This window comes from Apiospora phragmitis (assembly GCF_038363925.1).
Source record: "Apiospora phragmitis strain CBS 135458 chromosome Unknown utg000016l:1.0-887042.0:1.0-888152.0, whole genome shotgun sequence".
Lineage (NCBI taxonomy): Eukaryota > Fungi > Ascomycota > Sordariomycetes > Amphisphaeriales > Apiosporaceae > Apiospora > Apiospora phragmitis.
In genome coordinates this window covers 478,353-500,720 of record NW_027117416.1, presented here as the reverse complement: position 1 = coordinate 500,720, position 22,368 = coordinate 478,353, and the positions used below count along the sequence as shown (strand labels likewise).

The 22,368-nt window shown below is 53.4% G+C and overlaps 6 protein-coding genes across 6 annotated transcripts; 3 read left to right on the top strand and 3 right to left on the bottom strand.

Annotated features, from left to right (window-relative positions):
• Positions 1 to 1,676: 1,676 nt before the first annotated feature.
• PG994_015309 (reverse transcriptase) lies at positions 1,677 to 2,932 on the bottom strand (the record flags this gene model as incomplete). Its single annotated transcript, XM_066866716.1, has 2 exons — positions 1,677 to 2,253; positions 2,295 to 2,932. 2 exons carry the CDS (start codon positions 2,930 to 2,932, stop codon positions 1,677 to 1,679), a joined length of 1,215 nt encoding a protein of 404 aa, XP_066707630.1.
• A 4,397-nt stretch (positions 2,933 to 7,329) lies between these two features.
• On the top strand, positions 7,330 to 7,664 carry PG994_015308 (uncharacterized protein; the record flags this gene model as incomplete). The annotated part of the gene is made up of 2 exons (XM_066866715.1): positions 7,330 to 7,500; positions 7,617 to 7,664. 2 exons carry the CDS (start codon positions 7,330 to 7,332, stop codon positions 7,662 to 7,664), a joined length of 219 nt encoding a protein of 72 aa, XP_066707629.1.
• Positions 7,665 to 9,648: 1,984 nt separating this feature from the next.
• On the top strand, positions 9,649 to 12,190 carry PG994_015307 (uncharacterized protein; the record flags this gene model as incomplete). The annotated part of the gene is made up of 6 exons (XM_066866714.1): positions 9,649 to 9,724; positions 9,778 to 10,001; positions 10,071 to 10,838; positions 10,901 to 11,101; positions 11,248 to 11,283; positions 11,861 to 12,190. The coding sequence occupies 6 exons, from the start codon at positions 9,649 to 9,651 to the stop codon at positions 12,188 to 12,190; spliced, it is 1,635 nt and encodes a 544-aa protein (XP_066707628.1).
• Positions 12,191 to 14,352: 2,162 nt separating this feature from the next.
• On the bottom strand, positions 14,353 to 15,801 carry PG994_015306 (uncharacterized protein; the record flags this gene model as incomplete). Its single annotated transcript, XM_066866713.1, has 1 exon — positions 14,353 to 15,801. The coding sequence occupies one exon, from the start codon at positions 15,799 to 15,801 to the stop codon at positions 14,353 to 14,355; it is 1,449 nt and encodes a 482-aa protein (XP_066707627.1).
• A 471-nt stretch (positions 15,802 to 16,272) lies between these two features.
• PG994_015305 (uncharacterized protein) lies at positions 16,273 to 18,330 on the top strand (the record flags this gene model as incomplete). Its single annotated transcript, XM_066866712.1, has 2 exons — positions 16,273 to 16,464; positions 16,522 to 18,330. The coding sequence occupies exons 1-2, from the start codon at positions 16,384 to 16,386 to the stop codon at positions 18,328 to 18,330; spliced, it is 1,890 nt and encodes a 629-aa protein (XP_066707626.1). The 5' UTR covers positions 16,273 to 16,383.
• A 3,237-nt stretch (positions 18,331 to 21,567) lies between these two features.
• On the bottom strand, positions 21,568 to 22,347 carry PG994_015304 (uncharacterized protein; the record flags this gene model as incomplete). Its single annotated transcript, XM_066866711.1, has 1 exon — positions 21,568 to 22,347. The coding sequence occupies one exon, from the start codon at positions 22,345 to 22,347 to the stop codon at positions 21,568 to 21,570; it is 780 nt and encodes a 259-aa protein (XP_066707625.1).
• Between the last annotated feature and the right edge of the window lie 21 nt (positions 22,348 to 22,368).

Sequence of the window (22,368 nt, the reverse complement as noted above, 5' to 3'; positions counted from 1 at the left end):
CGACCCTCCGTAACCGACGGCTCGGTCTTCAGCCAAAGCGCGAAATTTCCGCCAATTGTTGTAGATTAACTAATTCCGAAGAGGATGCGATTATACGATATACTATTGAGCTAGATACGCGATCGTTTCCTCCTCGGCTCAGCGGTCTAGAAGATATGGCGAATCGACTGCTTAGCTTACGCGACGGAGGACGCGTCGGTATTAACTGGGCTTCGAACTTCGTACGACGACAACCAGACCTCCGGACGCGTTTTAATCGAAGAATCGACTATCAGAGACTCCTCTGCGAGGATCCCGACGCGTATCGCGCGTAGTTTTTCCCTTACTTTGATCTTGGGATCCGAAGACATATCGAATTCAGAACGCTGTATGCTCCGGACCAACGCCGACAGCCGACTCCCTCTATAAGCCTCCAAGCTCATAGCTCCAAGTTTTTTTTGGAGCCATCAAGGCCACCATACTCGATTCGAGGCCCTGCCGCCTGACTCCCGACAATATCTCCGACTTTCGGCAATGAACGCATGAAAGAAACTGAACGAGTACTATGCCAAGCTCCGAAACTCCCCTCCCTTCGCCGCTGATCAGGCCCTGTCCTGCGCACCAGGACAGGATGCATCAAAAGCTGCCCGTCCGGCGTCCATTCCGTCTCTCAGTGCCACTTGAGGACGTGTCCGATTCTGCATCACAATCAGGCCAACAAAACTCAGGACTGAAGCCAGCCCGTACTTTTCAAGCTTAAGCAGCAAAAAGACAGTACTGTATGTTACTGGATGATTCTGGTTTCATTCGGAATCGGCGTACCACGTCGATGAGGGTACAATTGGATACTACGGTCGGGCGGACCAGAATGGCAGTTGGGCCTCCCAGTATCATTTCTGCATACTACTCGTTGGGAATTGGAGGGACCTGAAAGTGCCTCGTGTGAGCCAGCAAGTGCGCCACGGCCAACAAAACAATATCAGCGCTACTGTCCGCTGGCTTTGCTCCTTTGGACCGGCGGCGCCATCAGCAGCTCTGCATCCTGAGGTCTACTTCTGCCCTACAGCCACTTAACGATGCAGAGCTGGAGAGATAACTTTTAACCGACTACGAAAAAGCATTTCCTGATCGAGTCTAGCTTCGCAAGATGAACTGCATATAAGTCACACCGTCAGTACTGGACCAGTCTCTTTTGACGACTGTACCTTGAGGTACGAACCCAAGAGGACCGGAAGTAGCTTCAGGTAGCATGGCCAGAAACAGGTGCAGATAGCTGAGCATATGCGTTCAGTCGAGCCATCCCTGTCCGGAGCTGGGCCAGGATGCTGGCTTCTTTCCACGAGAGACGATCGTATAACTGTCGTGTGTGTTTTCCTGGTAGAGCTGTGTCGATCTTTTTGGAGTATCTCCCGACGTGTTCCGGCAGGCTTGCATTCGCTTCCCGCTTCGTCCGCGCCACGTTCAGTGTCGTCGACTTGGCTCCGGGGGTCTCTACCCCTGGATGCGCGCCTAGCTGCGTCGTGCTTTTGGCCTCCCTCTTCGCTCGGTCCACAAGTTGATTTTCCTCGCCCGTCGGTAACCAGGCGATAGTTATACTATTTCCTTCCCTTCTGAGCTCTTGAATGGCTTTGTAGGCTTGGCAGACATGTCGCTGTCCCGACTGCTGGCGTGGTTTCTTTAGTATAAATACTGCTGCTCTATTCCTCGTGTGCAAAAGGATGTGCCGGTAGCGAAGCTCCGGTAGTGAGTGCAGCATGTCTGCAATAGCCGCTAGTTCTCCTGTGAACGGGTTCTGCTCTTCTCTTGCGCCGAGAGTGACAGCACGGGTCTCGCACATAGGGCTCGCTCTCGTGGACGTCCTTATCTCGACGGCCCCCCCGTATCTCACGAGACCGTTCCTTGCTGAGCTGCTCACGGCGATGCGTGCCGTCCAGTCCGGGGCTGTGCTCGGCATCCCCTCTGGCTCGTCTGTCACCGTCGGCACCCGGCTCACCCATGGTGCCAGCGCGTACGGCTGAATGGTTTCGAGTTTCTCCATGGGCATGTCCTTTAATATGTCTGCCACTTGGTAGAATGGCGACCGGTGGTATCTCCTGAACTTCCGTATCCGCGCCGTGCAGCTGCGAAGGGGGTTTGTCGGGGGGAGGGTGTGAATGTCCGCCCAAATCTTGATCGCCCTCCTCCAGAACCGATCCTGCGTCGTAGCAATGTGTGCCTCTGCTTCTGCCACGCTTGTCGCCACAGTCATGAACGTTCCGACGATTGCCTGGGCCCCTATTTTCTGGATTCGATTCACAGGCACCGCCGTTTTGTACCTGCATTCATGCATCCACACGTTCGACGCGTAGTCTACCACTGGCGCTACCGTGGCCGTGAAGAGCTGTCGTGCCGTGGCTGGGGACAGTCCTTTCAACCGTCTCAGTTCTATCACGGCCTCTAGCCCCTTGGCTGCGGCCCGGGCAATGTGTTCTTTGTATTTCAGCTTGGCGTCCATAATTACCCCGAGGATCTTGACATGGGTTTTGGGTTGAACACTTTGTCCTTTGATGGTGAAGGGTGTCGAATCGGTCTTGTACGGTTTGCGGGCAAAGTGAATGATGGCTGTCATGTCCGCTTCGAACGTCGCACCACTTCTCCTCTCCCATGCGAGGGCGTCGTTGATGATGGCTTCTATCCCTTCGCGGTTGCTTTCCGCCGTCGGGCCTGTGACCCAAGCTGTAAAGTCGTCTACAAAGGCGATAGCACCCCGGTAGCAGTCGATCCGCCGCTGTACCAGATCCGCATTAAAGAAGAGGAACAGAATCGGTGACAGGGGGGAGCCTTGGGGCAAGCCCGCCTGTGGTAGGCTTCGTCTTTCGGACGTGTGTCCGTTCACCAGAATCGTCGCCGTACGACCTGAGCAGAAAGCGCTGATCCAACGGAGCAACTGATCTGGTATCCCTCGAGCCTTCATCCTTTGGAGGAGCCTGACGTCGAATACCCCGTTGTACGCCCCTTTGACATCGAAGCTTACCAGGCTGAGAACCTTACGGCCTCGCCACGCAGCGTAGATCTGCTCTTGCAAGAGCATGAGCGCCTGTTCTGCCGACCGTCGTTTCCGGGCGCCGAAGTGGTTGGTTGGAAGGAGCCCGAACGTCTCTACTAGATAAGAGATCCTTTCCGCAATGACGGACTCCATCACCTTTCCGAGTGTGGACAGTAGCGAGATCGGCCGCCAGGCTTTCGCTATAGTATAGTCTTCTTTACCCGGCTTTTTGAGCGGTATGATCTTCGCATGGCGCCATTGGGTTGGTAGGTTTCCTTCCTCCAACGACGTACGAAACAGCGTTAACACCCATTGCTTGACCACCGGCCACACTTCCTTCCAGACAGCTACCGGCAGGCCGTCCTCCCCGGGTGCTTTCCAGGACTTGGCTGCGAACAGCTGTCGTTCTATCTCTTCCATCGTGATAGCGCGCATCTCGATGGGCGCCCTCTGCGGGCGGTCCCCTTCGTCGGCAATCTCGCCCGGAAGCGGAGGAAAGAATTTGGTCAGCAGTTCTTCCGCCTGCTCCGTATGATTGGAAGTGGTCGTCCCATCCGCCCGCACGAGCTGGGGGACTTTCCCAAATGCCGTGTCGTCGCCCGCTTTGAGGTATTTTGCTGCCTTCCAGATGTTGTCGTTGTCGGCGAGGAACTCGTTCCAGTGCTTCTTCTTTTGCTGCCGGATGGCATCGTGGTACTGTTTTGCGGCACCTTTCGCCGTTACATCTAGGTCGCTCCTGGTGCATCCTGCCCTCCTCTCGGCCCGGGCTCGGTTTCTCCAGTACGTGTGAATGCGCCGGAGTTGTGTTAGGTCCGTTGCCCACCATCGTTTCGCGTACGGCGATGGCTTGGCTTTGGGCGTCAGTGCGTGCACTACTTCCAGGACGACTCCCATTAGCCGGTCAGTCTGTTGTTGGACCGTGCCGCCCGTGGGCGTCGTAGCCAATGCCGCTGCGATCCGGGTGTTGATGTCCTTCCATGGGGCGTTCTTGAAGAGAAGTCGTTCCTGGCTCTCTGCCGCTGGTGTGGCCATCTCCAAGACCGTCTCGATGGTCCGGTGGTCAGACCCATGTTCCGTGTCGAACACCCTGCACTTGACTAACGAATCTTTCATCTCTTCCGATGCGAGGACGAGGTCGATGGTCGTGCTATAGGCTCCTCCACTCCACGTTTTCGTACCCGCGGGAGCAGACTGTTGAGGCCGAATTCGGCCATGAAATGAATAATCGGATCCGCCTCTCCTTGCTTTTCCAGCCGTACCTCCTCTCCGCCCCAGAGCTGGTCATGCCGGTTGAAGTCCCCCGTGATAACCACCTCTACTGTTGCCCCCGTCTTCCTTCTCACTGCCTCAATAGCAGTGCGCAGCTTTCTGCACGCTTCTTGGAGCGCGGGGGGATCCTCCACAGGGACGTAAACGGACGCCACAAAGACCGCATGTTCCGGTAGCCGCACGACTGCTGCGGTGATGTCTGGGGACTCAACCGGGACCTGTTCCGCTTCCACCTCCTTGCTGACCCAGAGCATGCTCCGGATCGGCCACCTCCTTTCTCTCCGAACTGGCGGAACCATCTTGACCCACCTATGGTGTCCCATCGGTGTCGTCAGGAGCCGCCCCTGCGCCATCCTCGCGTGAGGCTCTTGAATCGAAAGTACTGTCGCGTGCTGTACATCTTCATCGTTGAGGAGGCCGTCGTGTACGGGTCCTTGCTTCCTTACGTTGTTTTGAATGATGCGAAACGGTCTAGCCATGGTTCGATGGGTACAGCTTCGGACAGTGTCGGCTAAATGACTCGTGTGGTCCTCCACACGGGACGCACTTTAGAACGGTTGCTTCGCAGCCATGGTGGCTGTGTCCCTGCTTTGCGCATCGTCCGCAGGCCTGGGCGTTTTTGCACTGGAATGCCTTGTGTCCCACCTGCTGGCAGTTGTAACACTGTTCCGGCCGCTCTCGTCGCTCGAATACCCTCGTGTAGCCCGACTCGCCTCCGGCGTAAAAGAAACCCTCCTCGAGGAACTTCCGCGCCTCGGCCGCCTTCGTCAGGTAGACAACCATGGATCCGTATGCCTTCCCATTGTCCTTCCGGCTCAGCCATGCCACCTTGGCGACTGTCGTCTCGTTCTCTTGCCCGAATGCCTCGGCCGCTCCGTCTCGGATCTCGTCGTTTTCGTTGAGGACTGCTGTGCGCCTGACACTGTCCACCTTGATCGGGTATAGTTCGTCTCGCAGGACGCGAGCTCCAGACACGTTCGTCTTCTCGGCGGCTCGCTTGACTAGTCGGTGCTCGGTCTCATCTCGGCAGACAATCTTGATACGCTGGGGCTTCCTAGGGTCCATGGTTACGGCGCGGCATCGCCAGTCCTTCTGTTCTCTCGTCGCTCGCATCTCCTTCTCGATGGCGGCTCGAATCGTTCCGGCTGTGACCTTGGCGCGTCCCTCATTATCCACGTGAGAGGTATCAACAGTACAGTAGAGAGTGTCGGTGAAGGTCGAAGGTGTGGTGTTCATCGAGGTAAGCGTGCGTACGTTGCTCGGCTGGCTTGTCGGCGGAGTACGCGCGACCTGCGCGTAGGAGGCTTGTGGGCTGGTCTGGGCGCTAGCGTTCAAGACTGGACTGTGTTGAATAGCCTCCAATTGATCGCGGATGTGCTTAAGCTCTTCGGAAAGACGGCGGTTCTCATTCTGAGATGTTTCGTAGCGCTGGTTAATCTCCTGAATAGTGCCACTCTGGGCCACTACGATCTGCTTCAGGTCCTGGATCTCGGTTTGGGCGCGCACGACGAGCTCCAGGATCTTCTGGAGGTATGTCTTTGCAGGCCCATCCCGACCTTTTTCGTTCGCGTCTGTTGCTGTAGCTTCTCCATCCTCAGCTACTGGTCGGTCCGATGCCTCTTGAATCTTCGCAGTTGGTTTCGTGACGCGAGTCGATCGTCGTTTCGCGATGGTTGTCGAAATTGAGTTTTGCGACCCCACCACCATCGCGTCCTCCGCGCCGTCCGCCATTATGAAGTCAAGACCGGAAATAGCGCGCGAGGATCTTCGAGCTCTCGACGGATGCGGCGAAAGGAGAATACGCTCCTGGATGATTCAGGTCCGAGGCGACCGGCCTCTAGGTCGGAATGGTACAAGCGGAGCGGGGGAAACATCAGGCTCTGTCCTGCGCACCAGAACATGGGTTGCATCACAAGCCGTCCGCCCGGCGTCCATTCCGTCTCTCAGTGCCACTTGCGCAACGGTTCCCATTCTGCTTCGCAGTAAGGGCCAACAAAACTCCGGACCGAAAACAGCCCGTGAGACTCTTCGAGCTTAAGCCGCAAAAAGACAGTACTGTATGTTACTGGATGATTCTGGTTCCATTCGGAATCGGCGCACTTCGAAAATGACACAATGAGAGACTACGGTGGTGCGGACCAGAATGGTAGTTTGGCCTCCCAGTATAATTTCTGCATACTACTCGGTTGGAATTGGAGGGGCCCCAAATCCCTCTTGTGAGCCAGCAAGTGTGCCATGACCAACAACGGAACACAACAATATCGGCGCTGCTGTTCGCTGGCTTTGCTCCTTTGGACCGGCGGCGCCATCAGCAGCTCTGTATCCTGAGGTCTACATCTGCCCTACCGCAACTTGACCAGTCTGGACTCTGTACGTCAGAAAGGCACATCGGAAAGAGTGCACACATGATGCCCATGGTCCAAATGCAGAGCTTGCTGAGATACCCAAGAACGGCTACGAAGTAGCACTTCCTACTCACGAATTATCCTACTTCGCAAGTTGAGCTGCGTGTAAGTCGCACCGTACTGCACCGGTCTCTTTTGACGACTGTACCTTGAGGTACGAACCCAACAGGACCGGAAGTAGCTTCAGGTAGCATGGTCAGAAACAGGTGCAAATAACCGGGTTACGATACGGGTAGGTACGAACCAGAAGAGCTGCATTGAGGCTTTCGGGTACAATGCGCCTATGCTACTATTTGAGTACCTGGGAGAACAACCAGATGCGTTTCGGCTGCCTGTCGTGGACAGGACCGGACAAGCCCAAAGCAAAGAGCCACAGAAACATTTCGGCAGCTACTAGGGCGTACATACATATTTGGAGCGGTGGAATGCGTGTCGTCGACGAGGTCCAGACATGGATCAGGATTCGTGCCAGCCGTGCCAGCCAAAAGCTACCACGAAGAAGACGGCAAGAGTCACCACTCGTGTGAGTTGTATGAGCAGTAGGGCAGTGGCTATGGCGCCGCAAGCGGACAGCGAGAACGCCTCACACGTCCATAATGTACATACCGTACTCTCAAGGAAGCCGTAGTAAAGAATTTGATGAGCGTCACCATGACAACCGCGAAAGCGCACTTCTACCGCCACCAGTACTGGAAGCATTCGGTACTCTGGCTATGGGTTAGGTCCGTTTTCAGACGTCCGCTGGCAACCAGCACGTCAATGGGCGCCGGCAAGCGGTACAAGCGCTGCGAGAGCCGCTCCTTCAGCACATACTGCAATACGGTAGGTCTGCTACGGTGCGTGTATGAGCGACGACACGATTTGCCATGGCGACAGGTCGGCTGGATAGGAACCAGTCTTTTCACTAACACGACCACTACTAACAACCCGTGCCTCAGACTGCAGGCGCCGCTTCAGCTGCCGAGGATAGGATGCTGGACACTTGAAGAAAGGCCTTCAAGCTGGCCTGCCAGGAAAAACTACTAACACACGGGATCCCGAACAGGAACGTGCTGACGGAAGTGGAGTGACCAACTGAAAATGGGACATGCAAGGGCTTTGGGTGACAAGGAAGCGACTCAAGAATGTACGGTAGATTAGCGTCAGTTGCCCTTTCGGCTTCGCCGCCCGGGCGTTAATAAATTGTGTGTGTGTGTACCTTATTGACAAGAACCCTTGATTATAATCTGAAAGCTGAACCTGGTTTTCGCAGTACATACAGCAAGAAGGAAACCTGGCAATTTCCTGCGCGTGTCGGCTCTGTGTTAGGTCACGTCTAGACTTGGCTTTTTGCTGCCATTTTGACTCTAATCCGGTTCCATAAACTCGGTCGAGAAACTTCGGGTAAACGCCAGGAATGCATCCTTCCAGCGCTTTGGTGGGACGCTGACAGGTACCTATGACTCACTAGAATGCACTGTGTAGGAAGCCCCACGCGCCGGTTCTGCCGCGCCTCTCTTTGGATGCTTTGTGGTACATTCAGCAAGCTGCATATGTAGTCTTGTTGGGCCGAATTTCTTCTTCCCGGCCGGTAAGCTTATAAGACAGAGATTGAATAACTAGAATGTTTGGACTATGGACTGGTTTCGTGGGGTAGAAATTGGTGACCGACGCCGGCGCTGCGGTAGGGCAGATGCATATCTCAGGATGTATAGAGTAGCTGACGACGCCTCTGCTGAGCAGAGTCTGCTCCAGATGGGGCAAAGCCGCTGCTAGGGTGCACTACCACCGTCACCAGTGTGGCGAATGAGACTACGACGGGGTCTCTCATTTGCTGTGTGGGAATACCTTCTACCGTGATCTAAATATGGACTAGGAGGCCAAGGAGCCGAACTGACCGTGGACGCCATTAAACTCCTTTGTTGACCTACCCCAGTTAGTACTACGAAGTGACCAATACTAGCCTACTGTATGTAACGAAATTGGCTTCCTCTTCGATGGCAGCTAAAATGAGTTCTCCGCTCAGACCACTTCTGTTTTAGAAAAGTGCACAGTGCGGGTCTTTAGTCCATCTTTGTAGTCACCCATCCAATTCTGGACACCCACTTGTCCATATCTAACTGCCCGCTATGCGACTGTCGAATAATGGAAACAAGCGTCGTCAGTTGTGTTCCATTATGTACCGGTTCAATACTGGATGATGCAGCTCTTGACTTCTTCCATTCCTGGCTGTTTGCTGCTTTTGGACTTTCCTGTGACTCATTTGTTCGATCTAACTATGGATCTGCCGCCGCCAAACTTGCTTCCATACGACATTGGCAAGTTTGGCGCTGTCTCACCTAGTGCGTTGTCCCAGAAATGGATGAGGTTGATCCGCGTTAATACGATTCGCTCAATGATGATGGGCTGCCGCTTTTGGCTCGGCGCATCGATTTTCTCTGCATTTGGTCAACACATAGGAGAGCTGGCGGGCATCGCTTGCACCTTCTGAGTGTTTCTACGTATGGGTGACTACGACAGCAAACAGTTGGTAGGCCAAAAACCCGCACTGTGCAACTTCCTAAAACGGAAGTGGTCTGAGCGGAGAACTCATTTTAGCTCCCATCGAAGAGGAAGCCAATTTCGTTACCTACAGTATTCTGTTGTTGTTGTTGAGCCTGATCTGAAGGTCGTCGTATCCGGGCCGAGCCAGGAATCCCTGCAACCGCAGCGCTAGTAGTCTCTTGCGGCGAAATGGATACCTGTCCATCAGTCCGAGGTCTGTTGTATAACCAAATGCGGACAGCTCATAGGAGCGCCCACCGACCTCCAGCCACCACGCCAACGCCTGCGACCTTTTCGACGAGTACTACTTCGGACCTCCTGAATTACTTCACGAATGCTGCCTGGCCTGGCGCTCCGTCTTTCACATTTGCGACACTCCCCACTCGTAGCTAGATCGTTCATGCCTGCCGCTCCTTGAAAGGTAGAGATCGATCATCGACCGTCGAGATGGCCGGTAATGCGTCCGTATTTCATTGTCCCGCGCCTTTCCTCAACGAGTTGGCGTTCCCGGCTGCCGCTGGCTGTGAGTAAATAGACCGGCGCCCTAGATTATGTACAACGCTAAAGACCTTGCAGTTATTGACGGACGGTTGTGCCAACTATTCGGGCCCCTATCGTGCTGCTTACCGTGTCCTATGACGGACTGGGCATATCCTGATGGTTTCAAATCATCTAGCCAGGTCGCAAATTGGATCAATGTGGTGGGTGCGATCTGCTGCGTCTTCTTGCTGGCATCATGGTCCTTCCTCGCAGCCGAGAAAACACATCGCCATTACCTCAGTATTAGTCTCACCTGCGCCGTGAGCTTCATGAACGCAAGTTGGCTCCAGTCCCGGGGGCGTACGGAAGCATCTTCTGATGTTTTATAGCTCGGCTTCATTATCCCGTTCGCAGGCAAGCCCGAGCAGTGTTTCAACGAGATCACTCCACATGGCATGAATTCGAGCAGTTTATGCACGGCTTCTGGGGTCTTCTTGATCGGGGGCGGCTGGGCCGGAGTGATGTGGGTTTTCCTGCGGACACTGTCATTGCATCTTCAGATCTGCTGGCAGATCGCGGTTGGACGGAGCTTCTTGTGGCTGGCCCAGGTACTCGGCTGGGGTATTCCTGTCATTGGTTTGGCCGTCGCCTTGGCCGTGAGCGGCGTGTCGTTCCGGTTTGGACAGACCTGCCACGTCAACCACCGTAATAGCCTAGCTGCTTTCTGGATTCATCTTTTGGTCTTCGCCGGTCTCACCGTCGTTATGCAGTTCGCGACCTTCGGATACTGTATAAAGGTCTATCTGGCATCGCTGGCCAACAGCGCCACGACGGAACGCTCCGAGATGCCGTCCTACACAACCAGTGTTCGCACCATGTCCCCAAGGCAAGCCTATCATCGGATTAGGCGCGTCATCCAGCTTCAGTGGCGTGGTATTGCCATTGTACTGATCATCATTTGTGATGTCATCTTCTTCGCTGTCGTCTTTGTCTTCCAGGACAACGTGGTTCAGTCAGCCAAGACGAGTGATAAGGCTCGACCCTGGGTCGAGTGTCTTGCGATGGAGAAGGTGGACAAGAAGAACAGATGTCTACAACATGCAAAGGATCTTGTCGTTTCACTCCGAACGGTAGTGGCTGTTCTCATCCTCCTTGCTGTAAGCGACTCCTAACGCAGTACGGTCCCAATATAAGCGAATAGTAACTGACAAATCAGCAGATGAATGGCATTTGGCTACTCTGCCTTCTCGGGCACTGGTCTATGGTGACGGGCTGGGTCGAAATATTTAGCATTGGCATGCCGACAGGAGTCCGTGCGGAGTCCGCGTCTGTTGAGGCGTGCATGAATTCGAGGGACCACCGTGGCCATGAAATGTTATCTTGTGACTCCAATGAAGAAGGCGAATCTAGACTAACGCCGGTTAGTCCTACGAGCAGTGGACGCCATACGCCTGACTATTCAGACGAGCAGCCGCGTGATACTAAACGCACCCGCGGCTACGTTTCTCGCTATGGACGTCCCAGAAAGTAGCTTAGGAACGTTGGCATACTAACTTATCATACCAGCAAAAGGGGTTTGAGCACCGTTACGACAGACGTGGAGTAAGCTAGCGGTCGAGCAGCAAGCCACCGATCCCAGTTTACAGTTTCAGTGGCACAGTTCATGTTGTTTATATCATGATTAGTAATACGACAGTATCACTGCCTCTTAGGCACCGCTTTCCGATCATCCCGTTACCGGAGGCCAGGGATCAACTAGGTTCCAAATTGCCAGATCATTCAAGCTCGCCCCCACGTAGCACAACCGCTTCATGGCTAATGATACCAGCCACCCCCTTAACCCGCTTCTTCCACCTCTATCTAATATTCATACTCTTTTGGCAAGTGGGCCGCGACAATAACGGTCAGAGTCACAATAGGTCAACCTTCAATACAGGCAGTAAACCTTCATTTTCAATAGTCCATCAAATTATATACGAACCTGTCGTACCTTGCCCACTCAAGACGCCCCATCGCTTTCCACCCCCAGTAATATGCTTGCATTCTGCTACGCCGTTAGATACGTACATACGTACCTCCGTTATAGGGGGCTGGCGAAACTATGAACGCCGCCTTACTCCTATCTTGACGGCAATCCCACTGCATCAGCCGCTCAGACATCTTGTATGTGGAACAAAAGAAAAAGCTTCGAGGCTTGTACTGTTTCTTCATTATATGTGGTGCCAACAACAGTATAGGCGAGAACGCCGGTAAACACTTCGATTTGTGTGATAGTCCTCTCGCCCAGTGCTTCCTTATGCGAGATCAGGAACCAGGCGCAACCACGGCCGTTCGGGCTACCCAGGATGGAGTCGAACCCTTCCTCTCCCTGCGCGAAGGACAGACGACCGGTGTTCCACTTGCCGATCGTTGGGGATGGGCCGAACTTGTTGATTACGGCCTGGTTCACTATCTCCACCGTCTCCTTGTTCGTAATCCAAGACCGGATAAAGTAGTTCAGGTTGCGTAAATGGCCCGATTTTGTGGCGCATGCATCCGTCTGTGGATTTGGTTAATAATGAGGATGATGCCGACGATGTTGGCGTGGCCGATACCGAAACTTACCCATTGTGCGAAAGCAACATCGCTCCACTATTGTCATGGAATATCAGCATCGGGTACAAGTAGACGTTGGGGAAAATATAGAAGGGATTACCCTTTGAAAGTTCGTCAGTTTCTTGTTCGTGGCCTGTAAGGCACTCGTCACCTCGTTCCAGTCATTGGTGCCGAACAGATCCTTCATACTGGACTGAACTGTCTTGGATTTGTCGGCAATGAAGATGCCCTTGGTAACATCAATAGAAGAGTACATTTGCGCTCCTGACACCTATTCTCGTCGGCATCTGCTCAAACGGGGACGATATTCCACCAGCTCGCCCAGGTTACTTACCTCACCGTTGCTCTCGAAGTTCCCTTGGGTGTTGACGGTGAGAGCATCGAGTTCCTCCTCGCTAGGGTCGGAAGGGTTTTCGAAAATCAGGCCCCCTTCTATGTGGCTTATGGAATGGTGTAAAAGACTGTTTCTCGAGGTACCAAGCGCTGCAAAGGTCTGGTCTAGGTAATGTTTGAAGAAAGGTACCTCGCCATTGCTCACGCCCACCCACCCTTCCGTTGCTGCATTTTCCCAATCCATCAAGAAATCAGCCACTTGGTAGCTTTTTGTTTGCTCGATGTTCTTTGCCATCAGACAGCGAAGGTTCGATCCTTTCTGGTTGGCTTCAGCATACGTGGCATCGGACAGCCTCTTAGTCAGATTGGTCTGCGCAGAGGTTGTAGAAACCCCGGTGGTTTGTAGGGTCTGCCTTGCCAGCCGCAGACGCGCAGGACTTTGAAGAAAAAGGCTTGCATAGATCAGTGAGGCTATTAATACTAGGTGGAACACGAAGGCACTCGACCGGCGAAGGGGTACAAAGCGGCCGTACCGCATCATAATGTTCTACGCAGGTAGGATGAAGTGTTCTACACGAGGTAGGCGAGGTCGGTAAAACAGTCTCAAGAAATGAATGGCTTTGTCGATTCGCGTAGGAATAAACGACCGGCACGCAAGCCCATATGAGGTTTCAATTCGCTATAGTGGTGCAAACCATTCCCAAGGCCTTTTCCTGAGTGTATAGTTCGATAGCAGAAATGGCCAGTGATAAAAACATGGACATTCAAGTGTCAGCCAGGGAGGTCTCGTTTGTCTCCCAATTCGATCATGAACCGTCGCTCTGTTCCACATAGGCCAATCTGGATCCGACACAAGGAGCAATAGTTGTCTGGAGAGCCGATACTAAACAGTATATCTACCTACCTAAGTATACAGGAACCATCATTGGCCCCGAGAATTTCATAAGAGATCCTACACAATGCTTGCATGTAGAAACTAATGGTGCCATGTCCAGATACTGCTCGTTGTTTGAGCCGCTGTTGTACTACTGCAACTTGGAAGAAACATAGGTTCTCCATATGGACTGCAGAACTGGTTTACGAACACATCGACGCTATATCTGCATAGAGTACCACCATATAAGATGCTAGAGATTTTCTGGGTCCTTCACGCTGGTCATACTCCAAATATATCTCTTCCGAACCTCTGAAGATGGCGCAAGTGTAGCGACTAGAGTTCCGGAGTAACCGGTTCACAAAGCGGCCCTCGTGCTCGAGATGGCCGATTGAGAGGCAGACGGCGATTGAGTACATTTCCCACTGGGGCTTCGTAGGAGTGACGTAGAACGTAGCTCGTGTGGTATGGTGCATGTGACGAGAAGGCTAACGCTACCAGACTCTTACGAGCAAGCGTTGTAAAACGATGCCCATTGTGCGTGTAGAGCCTCAAATCTCAAATGGGGGGATACGCATGTTCTAATTATCGGCTAGCATAACTACACTGCTACATTCCACTATTGGTTGAAGCGTCTGCTTATGGTGGCATGGAGGTCTGCTTGGTAGTAATGTTGGACATTACATGGTTCAACCGTACACAAGATAAAGCACAAGCACATATTTAGACTCGGGATAAAAACACGGCAACCTGGCTTGACATAAAGATAGATTGCCTCCAAATTGATATTGAATATGGCCAAGAACAGCCTTCGTCTTGGTTGCTTGAGAGCAAATACTACACTTGCTACTACACTTTACCCTAACCTACTAGCGAAGCAACCCGCCCGGATAAGGATCGCCGAGTGCGGCCTTGACAGCGACTACCTCTTCAGTAGATAGCAAGCTCTCCCAAGTAAAGTAGCGACACTCCTCGTCCAGGTGAATACTACTTGTTCCGTTTACGAGACCAAGCAGATGCATCCTCTTCCTATCCCAGATGGCGAAGCCCAGCCGGCGAAAGGAATCAAATCGCACACCAGACAGTGGCGAATTGTGGAACCTGGCTTTGGGCCACGCGCAGTGAGCCTCCATGTGCAACTGGGACGTCGAAGTAAGCTTGAGCCAAAGTTGGACGCCTGGCGCTTCTTCAAAGAGACAACTTGGTGTCTGGCCCCAACGTCGAGCTTCTGACCTCTCCGGCTTACGCTGCTTGTACAGCTCTCGCAAACGTAGCCTTCCCGGTTCCTTTCTCGTATCCGGCCCCAGAGCTTGGCCTCCGAGCAGCCACTCCACACACTCCGGAAGCGGAGTAGCAAGTGTTTCAGACATCGCCTCTGCTGGTGGGCGGGGCAGCTGATGGTATTGCCGCGCTATGTTTCCCAGACGAACGGTAGGTTTCTCTTCGTTGGTTCGTAAGCTTTGAAGAAATTCTTTGACTGAAAGTATTTCCTCGAATGCGCCTCGCTCAGACGGTACGGCAAGGTTGCTCGGTTCAATGAAATCTTCTGGTGCCATCTTCAGAAACATATGCATATCTTCGGAAGGCCAGCGGGTACGAGTAGCACCGTCCTTCTGTAGGACTGCCCGCTGAAGGTCTCCAATGAGCTGCAGGAGCCAAAGTGCCCGCTTGACACGCATCTCTTCCACCCAGCTTGGCGGGCCAGCATCAGATTTCTTTATTGGTTTTCCCACGAATGATCTTTTCCAAGCGGGTAGCCATTGAACCTCTTCGGGGCCGCAGCCAAATGTGTACACGGCGTCGGGACAATACTGCGGCCGGAACTGAGGGCCACGCACGCGAGCGAGGTAAGAGGCCAAACAGGCATGAGTAAGCCTGTTTATGTGACTATGGGTGCTGAGGGCTGAGAGCAACACGGCAGGATCGAAATCCACTTGGAGGTCCGTTATAGATCCTATCGCGGTTGATGATCGCCGAGAATAAAATTTGGGAACCAGAAAGCCGTAGCGAAATTTATCGAGAGTATGGAACGGTAAGCCTAGTGTGCGTACAAATACTACGGCACGAACCAATTCTCGGACTGGACCGGCCAGGAGACCATCGCAGTTGGGACCATCCAACGCCGCTTCGAAGAGCGCTGGTGCCTGTGTCTGAAACAGGCGCCGTGAACGAGGGCTGGCGCTAACGAGGTTGCAGAGCGTTTCAAGGTTGGGCATGTAGAAGAGGATGCACAGAAGGATGTCGGCGGCCAGAGATTCGAAGGCAGGAGGATCCCCGCGATTGCATTCCATGCTCCTATGTGCACAGTCGTCCGGCATCTGCGTGGCGTTGTGTGCCTTGGAGAGAAACAAGATTGCTCATAAAGAGTGAATGAGAATAGCCGGACTTGTTACATAGATACAAGGGGGAAGCTTTGTAGACCCACCGGAACCGACGACGGATGCCATCATTGCCTGAGAACCTGTAATAGAGAACTGCGAATCCTCCGCATGGACTACCGTCTCGGTTCTTTATCATGTGCATTAGGGGCCGAAGGAGTCGACCCGTCTTTTTTCGCCCCGCACATCCATAATCATCCGCAACGCAACTGCAGCGGCGAACTGCCCGAAAGCCTGCCATTTGTGCCGCCTGGATCGATGGCAGGATGAGAGAGGCTTTCCAGGCAATTAAAAAGACCCTAGGCAGCCTACGATAGGGTATTAGCTACAAAGGTGGCAACTACATGACGTTGGAGGTACAGTATATTAAGACGCGAACCCCGATGACCCATATCATCCCACTGGCTGAATTCGCCACCTACGCATCGAAGTTCTAGCGATAACAGCTGTAAATAAGTTGTGAAAGTAAATCCTCCACCGGTTCGACTGGTGCTTTGCCTTCTATCAACAACAGATATCGCCATGATATACTTCTTCCTCGTTCTCGGCATCTTCCATGCTACCTACGCAGTACACTCACCACCTGGTCAACCGGATATGGATGTGAACTTGCAGCCTTTCCTCCGTACGTGCAATTACAGTAAGCTAACATGCCGCCAGGGCTATGATGGTGACATGGTATGCCCAATATCCTCTGTCACCTCGACCTCGAACTCGGTCTTCCCACAGTCTCCAGCATCAACAACATCCCTGAGCCAAAGCCCAACTTCCACTGGCACCTCTGGCCAAGGTACTGGCGAAGGCGCTATTGTCAGCATCGACCCAGCCATATGGCGCTCACCGACTCCGACCATTGCTTGCCATCCGCCTTGCACCCTCGTACTACCGCCCTGGACCATGCAGGCTCCGATTACCATCAGTCTGCCGCCTGCGATTGAAACGATTGACGAGACTTGGGAAACAGCCGCGGATGGCTTGACAGGATACGGGAGGTCGACGCTCCTGGTCACCATCACGCTTCCCCCGGTTACTACCTCTGTGCTTGACCTCTCGAATATTATCCTCTCCTCCTCGGCACCCACACTGGCGAACATCACAAACAGCATCATCCTACCGCCGGTGACGCTAACGGAATCTTCTCATGGCATTGTTTGGACTTACCGTCCAGCGCCTTACCACATTACCAGACCTTCTCCGCCGCTTGAGAACAGTCCGATCCAAGTCTACATCCAGCCTGGCCCGCCGGGGCCACCCTGTCTCGTAGGCTGTGGCAAAGTTTGTCTGATCAACTGCACCGGCGGTGGACGACGCGGCGGTGGTGGCCTGCCATGCCTTGGCGTGGGTTGTGGTAACCGAGGCCCCAAGAACTGCGTTGGCGGAGGTTGCGCGAGCCAACAGGACCCGGACGCCTCAGAGCAGTCGTCGTTGGCTTCGAAGACGTGCGCAACCGAGACACATACCGAGTGCCACCCGGTGTGTACAACATCGCCTTGCTCTACGGTCTGTAACACATACCTTGGCTGCGACTGTACCACGTCCGTCGTAACGGACCACTGGGTCTCCTGCGCTGCGACTTCCTGCACTACGACGTCTTCCGCGTTGATCACGGGGTGTTTCCTTACGGCGGCGGCGACAACAAATGGCTCTTACTGCCCCAGGACACCGGCGGTAGACCTTAATGAAGGGTCAGGAAACGATGACGAAGGACTTTCGAGGCTTGGCTCTGTCACTACGGTCACCTTCCCCGCTGGCGCCTTTGTAGGGGCCCGCTCTATCGCGATTGATAACAGTTATCTCATGTTCGGCGGCACTGCTTACTCGGTGCCCCCCTTCACGCGGGCCATGATAACGTCCCTCGGGAGCCAGAGAGTCATGCTTATACCGCAACATGTTGGTCAGAGCATGGCGGTGACTGTCGATTGGTTGAGTATTTCTACCAAAACAGAAACACCCCCGGTTATAACGATTGGAGGCGATGGCAAGTCAACGAGTGCCCCAGCGATCACGGAAACGACCACCAGCCTACCCGAACCGCCAGCAACGTCGACAACGACGCAGCCTGCCCCGCCTTCAAAGCCACAGCCAACGGAGGCGGCCCCGCCTCCGTTACCGTCTCGGTTTGTGTACATCGAATACTGGCTTATGGCGCTGCCGACAGGAGAGGAGATGAAGTCTTGGATTGTTTACACTACCAAGGGCGGAGGACTTGATGTATGCAATGAGGCTAATGCCGCTGAGTTCCGTACAGACCAGAGCGACCGCACAAAAGGCCATCCGAGTGGTAGCTTCACGTTTCAAGCCTTTGGGGTCGATGGGTGCAGGTATACCGGTACGGAATCGGCCGTAGGAACGTTGGTATGCCATGGCGTGGACCGAATAACATGTATCAAGGACCCTCAGCTCGGCGAGCACTTTCCCTGCGGCCAAGGGGGCAATGCAGTATCCCCTAACGTCCGGTGCTACTGGTGAACAAGGGGAAAAAATTCGCGTAATGCATCTGATTCAAGTGCTCCCCGGGTGTGAGAGCTTATTGCGGGTAGGATAGGTTTTGTTCCATTTTGGCAGTCAACCTTCAATACAGGTAGTAAACCTTCAATTTCGATACTACTGACAATCTTACCACAGATTGTACGGCTTCCCCTATACTATGTACATTGTCTTTCAGCTAGCTTATAGCTGCTGTCGATGTGTGCTGAAGTACCGACAGTAGAATAGTAGATGTGTTGTCGTCTGCCTCGTTCTGACGCAATACCTGCAGATGTCTAAGTCAGTTTTCCCTATGAGCTTTAGGTAAGTTGCTATATGTCCGATGCCTGTGCGTAGTTGGATATACGCGGACGTGACACTCCGAGGGACTCCAGAGTAGTCGAAGGGCTTCATCGCAAACTTCGGCGGCTTTCTAGTCAGCAATCGGTATTGCTCCCCCAGGCCGTGGACGCGTCGGCCATGGTTTTCCCCCTCAACCAGTCTTGATCTCAGGTCTCTGCTCGCCCGCATTCCCAATTTTCCAGACACAATTACCTCAGATGAAGTTACTGTGTGGACCAGAACGGTAGTTTGGCCTCTCCGTATTATCTCCATACTTGGTGGAAATTGGAGGGAGACCAGGGAGCCTCTTGTGAGCAACAAGTGCGCCACGCCCAATAATGGACACAACTATATCGGTGTCTGCTTAGGGTCCCCGTCTCACCCCCCTACATAAAACAATATTTGCTGTGTTGTGTCAGCAGAACCCAGTAAGCTGGGGGCTTGTTCATTCTTAATAACTTGATCAGAGGTCCCAACGTCTAGCACAGCCCTATTCAACCAGAAGCGCAGCATACTCCATCTACGGTACTACAACTTTTCAACAAAGCATCTAGAGCATCCCTGCACCGTCATTACCCATAAGCTGTCGTTTGTCGTCCCAGAAATCCACAATGGTCTTGCTGCCGCTAACCATGAATTCGGACAGACGTGCATCACCGTCTCCATCCGCTCGTGCGTCGGGTTCTAGCACGCAAGCGCGCTGAAGACTGGTCGTATTTACCAGTCGCGCCAGAATCTAGGCCAGGGATTCGCCTGCATACTTCTCTTTTCTCTCTCGACTCGCTAGGTCAAGGTCCCAGGCCTCTAACATAAGACCGAACTCACGAACAAGAATCATTAAAACGGCCAGCATACATCTTTCTTTGCACTTTCGCCTATATTGCACATCACGACTTGACTTTGACGGCTCGGTACTTTAATGGAAGTAGAGCCATAGAGAAACTAATAGACCACGGTCGAGGTGCACTAAATAATAAATATGACAGCCAGTGTTGGTTTCAACTAGTTAAACAAATTCAACTTGAAGCATGAGAATGAACTCTTCGAAGGGTAAGAATGAGCCCATCCGATGTGCACCTTATAAAGCCTTCAACCATACAGATCTGCCAACATCCATGCAGCTTATGTTCGATCTCCCCATGAGATAAGTCTCCGTGATAGAACATAGCTTCGACTAGTGGATAAAATCGGCTCCTCGTCTGAATATGGGCAAGCTTTGACTACATCGGGCTTGCTTAGACGAGGAGAGCAGGAGCCAAGAATAGGTCTCCACCCACATGCTGTACCTACTTTGCTGCAAGGTTGTCTGCTATAGAACCCTTCGCGGCCGAGTCCTTCACCACCAGCAACTAAAGCTACTTTATCTGTGTCTTCAGTCGGGCGCCTTCGCCCAGGAATAAGACAGCGAAACCGCAGGTAAATAATACTATTGTCGGATTTCGCACGCTCCAGGCTCTTCATGACGGGCATCAGGTAGTTCGTTATCACCCTAATGTCGAACAACACCAAGTCTTGGCACGGCCACGACCCGAGTTATGCTAGCCCCGAAAGTGCAGTCGTATTGCAAACTAGTATTGCCTTACTAATCTCCCAGACCCATTAAGATCACAGCAGTGTCCGAGGGAGGCGGATCATGATGCATCTGCGGGCTACAGGGACTTACGCCTCAAAGGTTATGATTGGGGCATTGTTTGCATCGGAAACATGTTACCGGACCAACCCGGCCCTTTTGTGCATCCCAGGTATGCAGGTTGGTAGGTTTCTCACCTATCGGAACGCGCTTATGTTCCCCGGAACACGAGAACGACTAGTCGTGTTTTGTTGCCGCAGTATATGCGGAAAGTACCTATAAAGCCATAATTACGAGGCCTATTCTGCTGCAGCCGATGCAAGCACAGATGAGCAGACATTGCTTTGCCCAATCGGAACAGCAGCACGAGCGTCACATCTATGCACGACCGGCGACGCTCGAGGGCTGGGCCTGATACACCTCGATAAAACCCACCTACGTGATACCGGGGGCCATGTCGTGGGGCGGCGAGAGAACAGCGGGCGCAGACAAAGACGAGCCTTGATTCACAGTCATGAACCTTCACTTATGTCTACCAACAAGAGCTATGTCCAAATACCAATTATTATCTGTGAGCATTTGGTACTGTAAGCGTGGTAAGGTCTGAGATTGCTGAGGTTCAAAGCTACGATCTTCGGATCTTCTATTCTCATGCTTTATAGACAGGTCTTTAGTACTGGAAGCATACCGATTCATTTTCTGCACATCAGGTTCTAGGCCGCAGCACCTAAATACGCTATAGAAGGAAGAGTTTAGACATCATCTATACACAGCCTCTACTATATAAGCTTCGTACAGCATCGGCCATCAAGGTGTCCCGCTTTTTAACGACGAGATTATTGGCAGCCATATGCCTGAGCAGTAGCACAACCACTTGTGGCTGACGTGCTCAGCCACCCCCTAATCCGGTTCTTCCTCGAATACGGCGTAGCTTTCTTTTATAACTAGAAGCAATTGTCTTCATCCTGTCATGACGTCCATAAGCAGGATTATTTACTAATGATGGACAAGTCCCGACCGCGAAACGAACGGCGGCAGAGAAACAACCAGCACATGCGACTGACGACTGTGGAGGCGCGTCTGGAGAAGACTATTCACAGGTGAGTTATCGAAAGATCAAATAGAAAACTAGCCGAATAGGCCATGATCCAAATGCAGAGCTTGCTGAGATACCCTAGAAGGGCTACGAAGTAGCACTTCCTACTCACGAAATATCCTACTTCCTAAGTTGAGCTGCGTGTAAGTCGTAACTTGATTCAAAAAAACGATAGGAGAAACCCCCACTCCCGATCCGCCTGCTGTCCGCACCTGCCTAAGACAAGGCACTACTAGATCAACATGACGTTGCGTGACGTGGAATAAATAGTTCTGACGCCGAACTTGTGCCGGATGGCCGCAACGATGGGGTCCCCCTCGACGGCGACGACGGGCATCTCATCGCTGGACTGACGGCTCGCGAAGCGAATGGCCGGGCTCGAGAAGGTCACCAAGCCGGACTCGGCGTCCTGCAGCTCGCTGTCGGGCACCATGACATGCTGCCGGATCTTGCCCGAGCGCAGGTCCATCTCGGCGATGAAGCTTCTGTCGTTTCCATTGCTGGAGCTGGTGCTGTTATGGCTATGTCGGCTGCTACTGCTGCTACTGCCGTGGTGACCTCTGTGACGTCGCGAACTGCTTGAAGACGAACCGGGTCCGTGGGAAGCCGGCGCAGATGGGTTGAAAGAGGCGCTGATCTGCGACCGGTCCGCGAAGTTGGTGACGCAACGGGACTCAGCGTCGACCCAGACCATGCCCTCGGCCACGCGGGCCGACAGGTAGACGGCATCGTGGTCGAGCTCGAGGGCGTGGGGCGCCGAGTAGCCGTGTGCGCAGAGGTCGACGACCCCCACGGTCTCGGCCGTGGCCAGGTCGACGACCGAGATCTCGCCCGAGGCCTCGATGGGCGCGTAGGCGTGGCCCTGGCGGTACCGCTGGGCCACGTACAGCAGGTTGCGGTCCCAGTCGTGGCACACCTCCTGCGGCTCGGCCAGCAGGTCGTCCAGGATGTAGACGCGGTAGGTGACGGCGACGTCGCCGAAGCTGCAGAGGGGTTGCGAGTTGCTGCCCATTTCCTTTTCTTTATTGCTGTG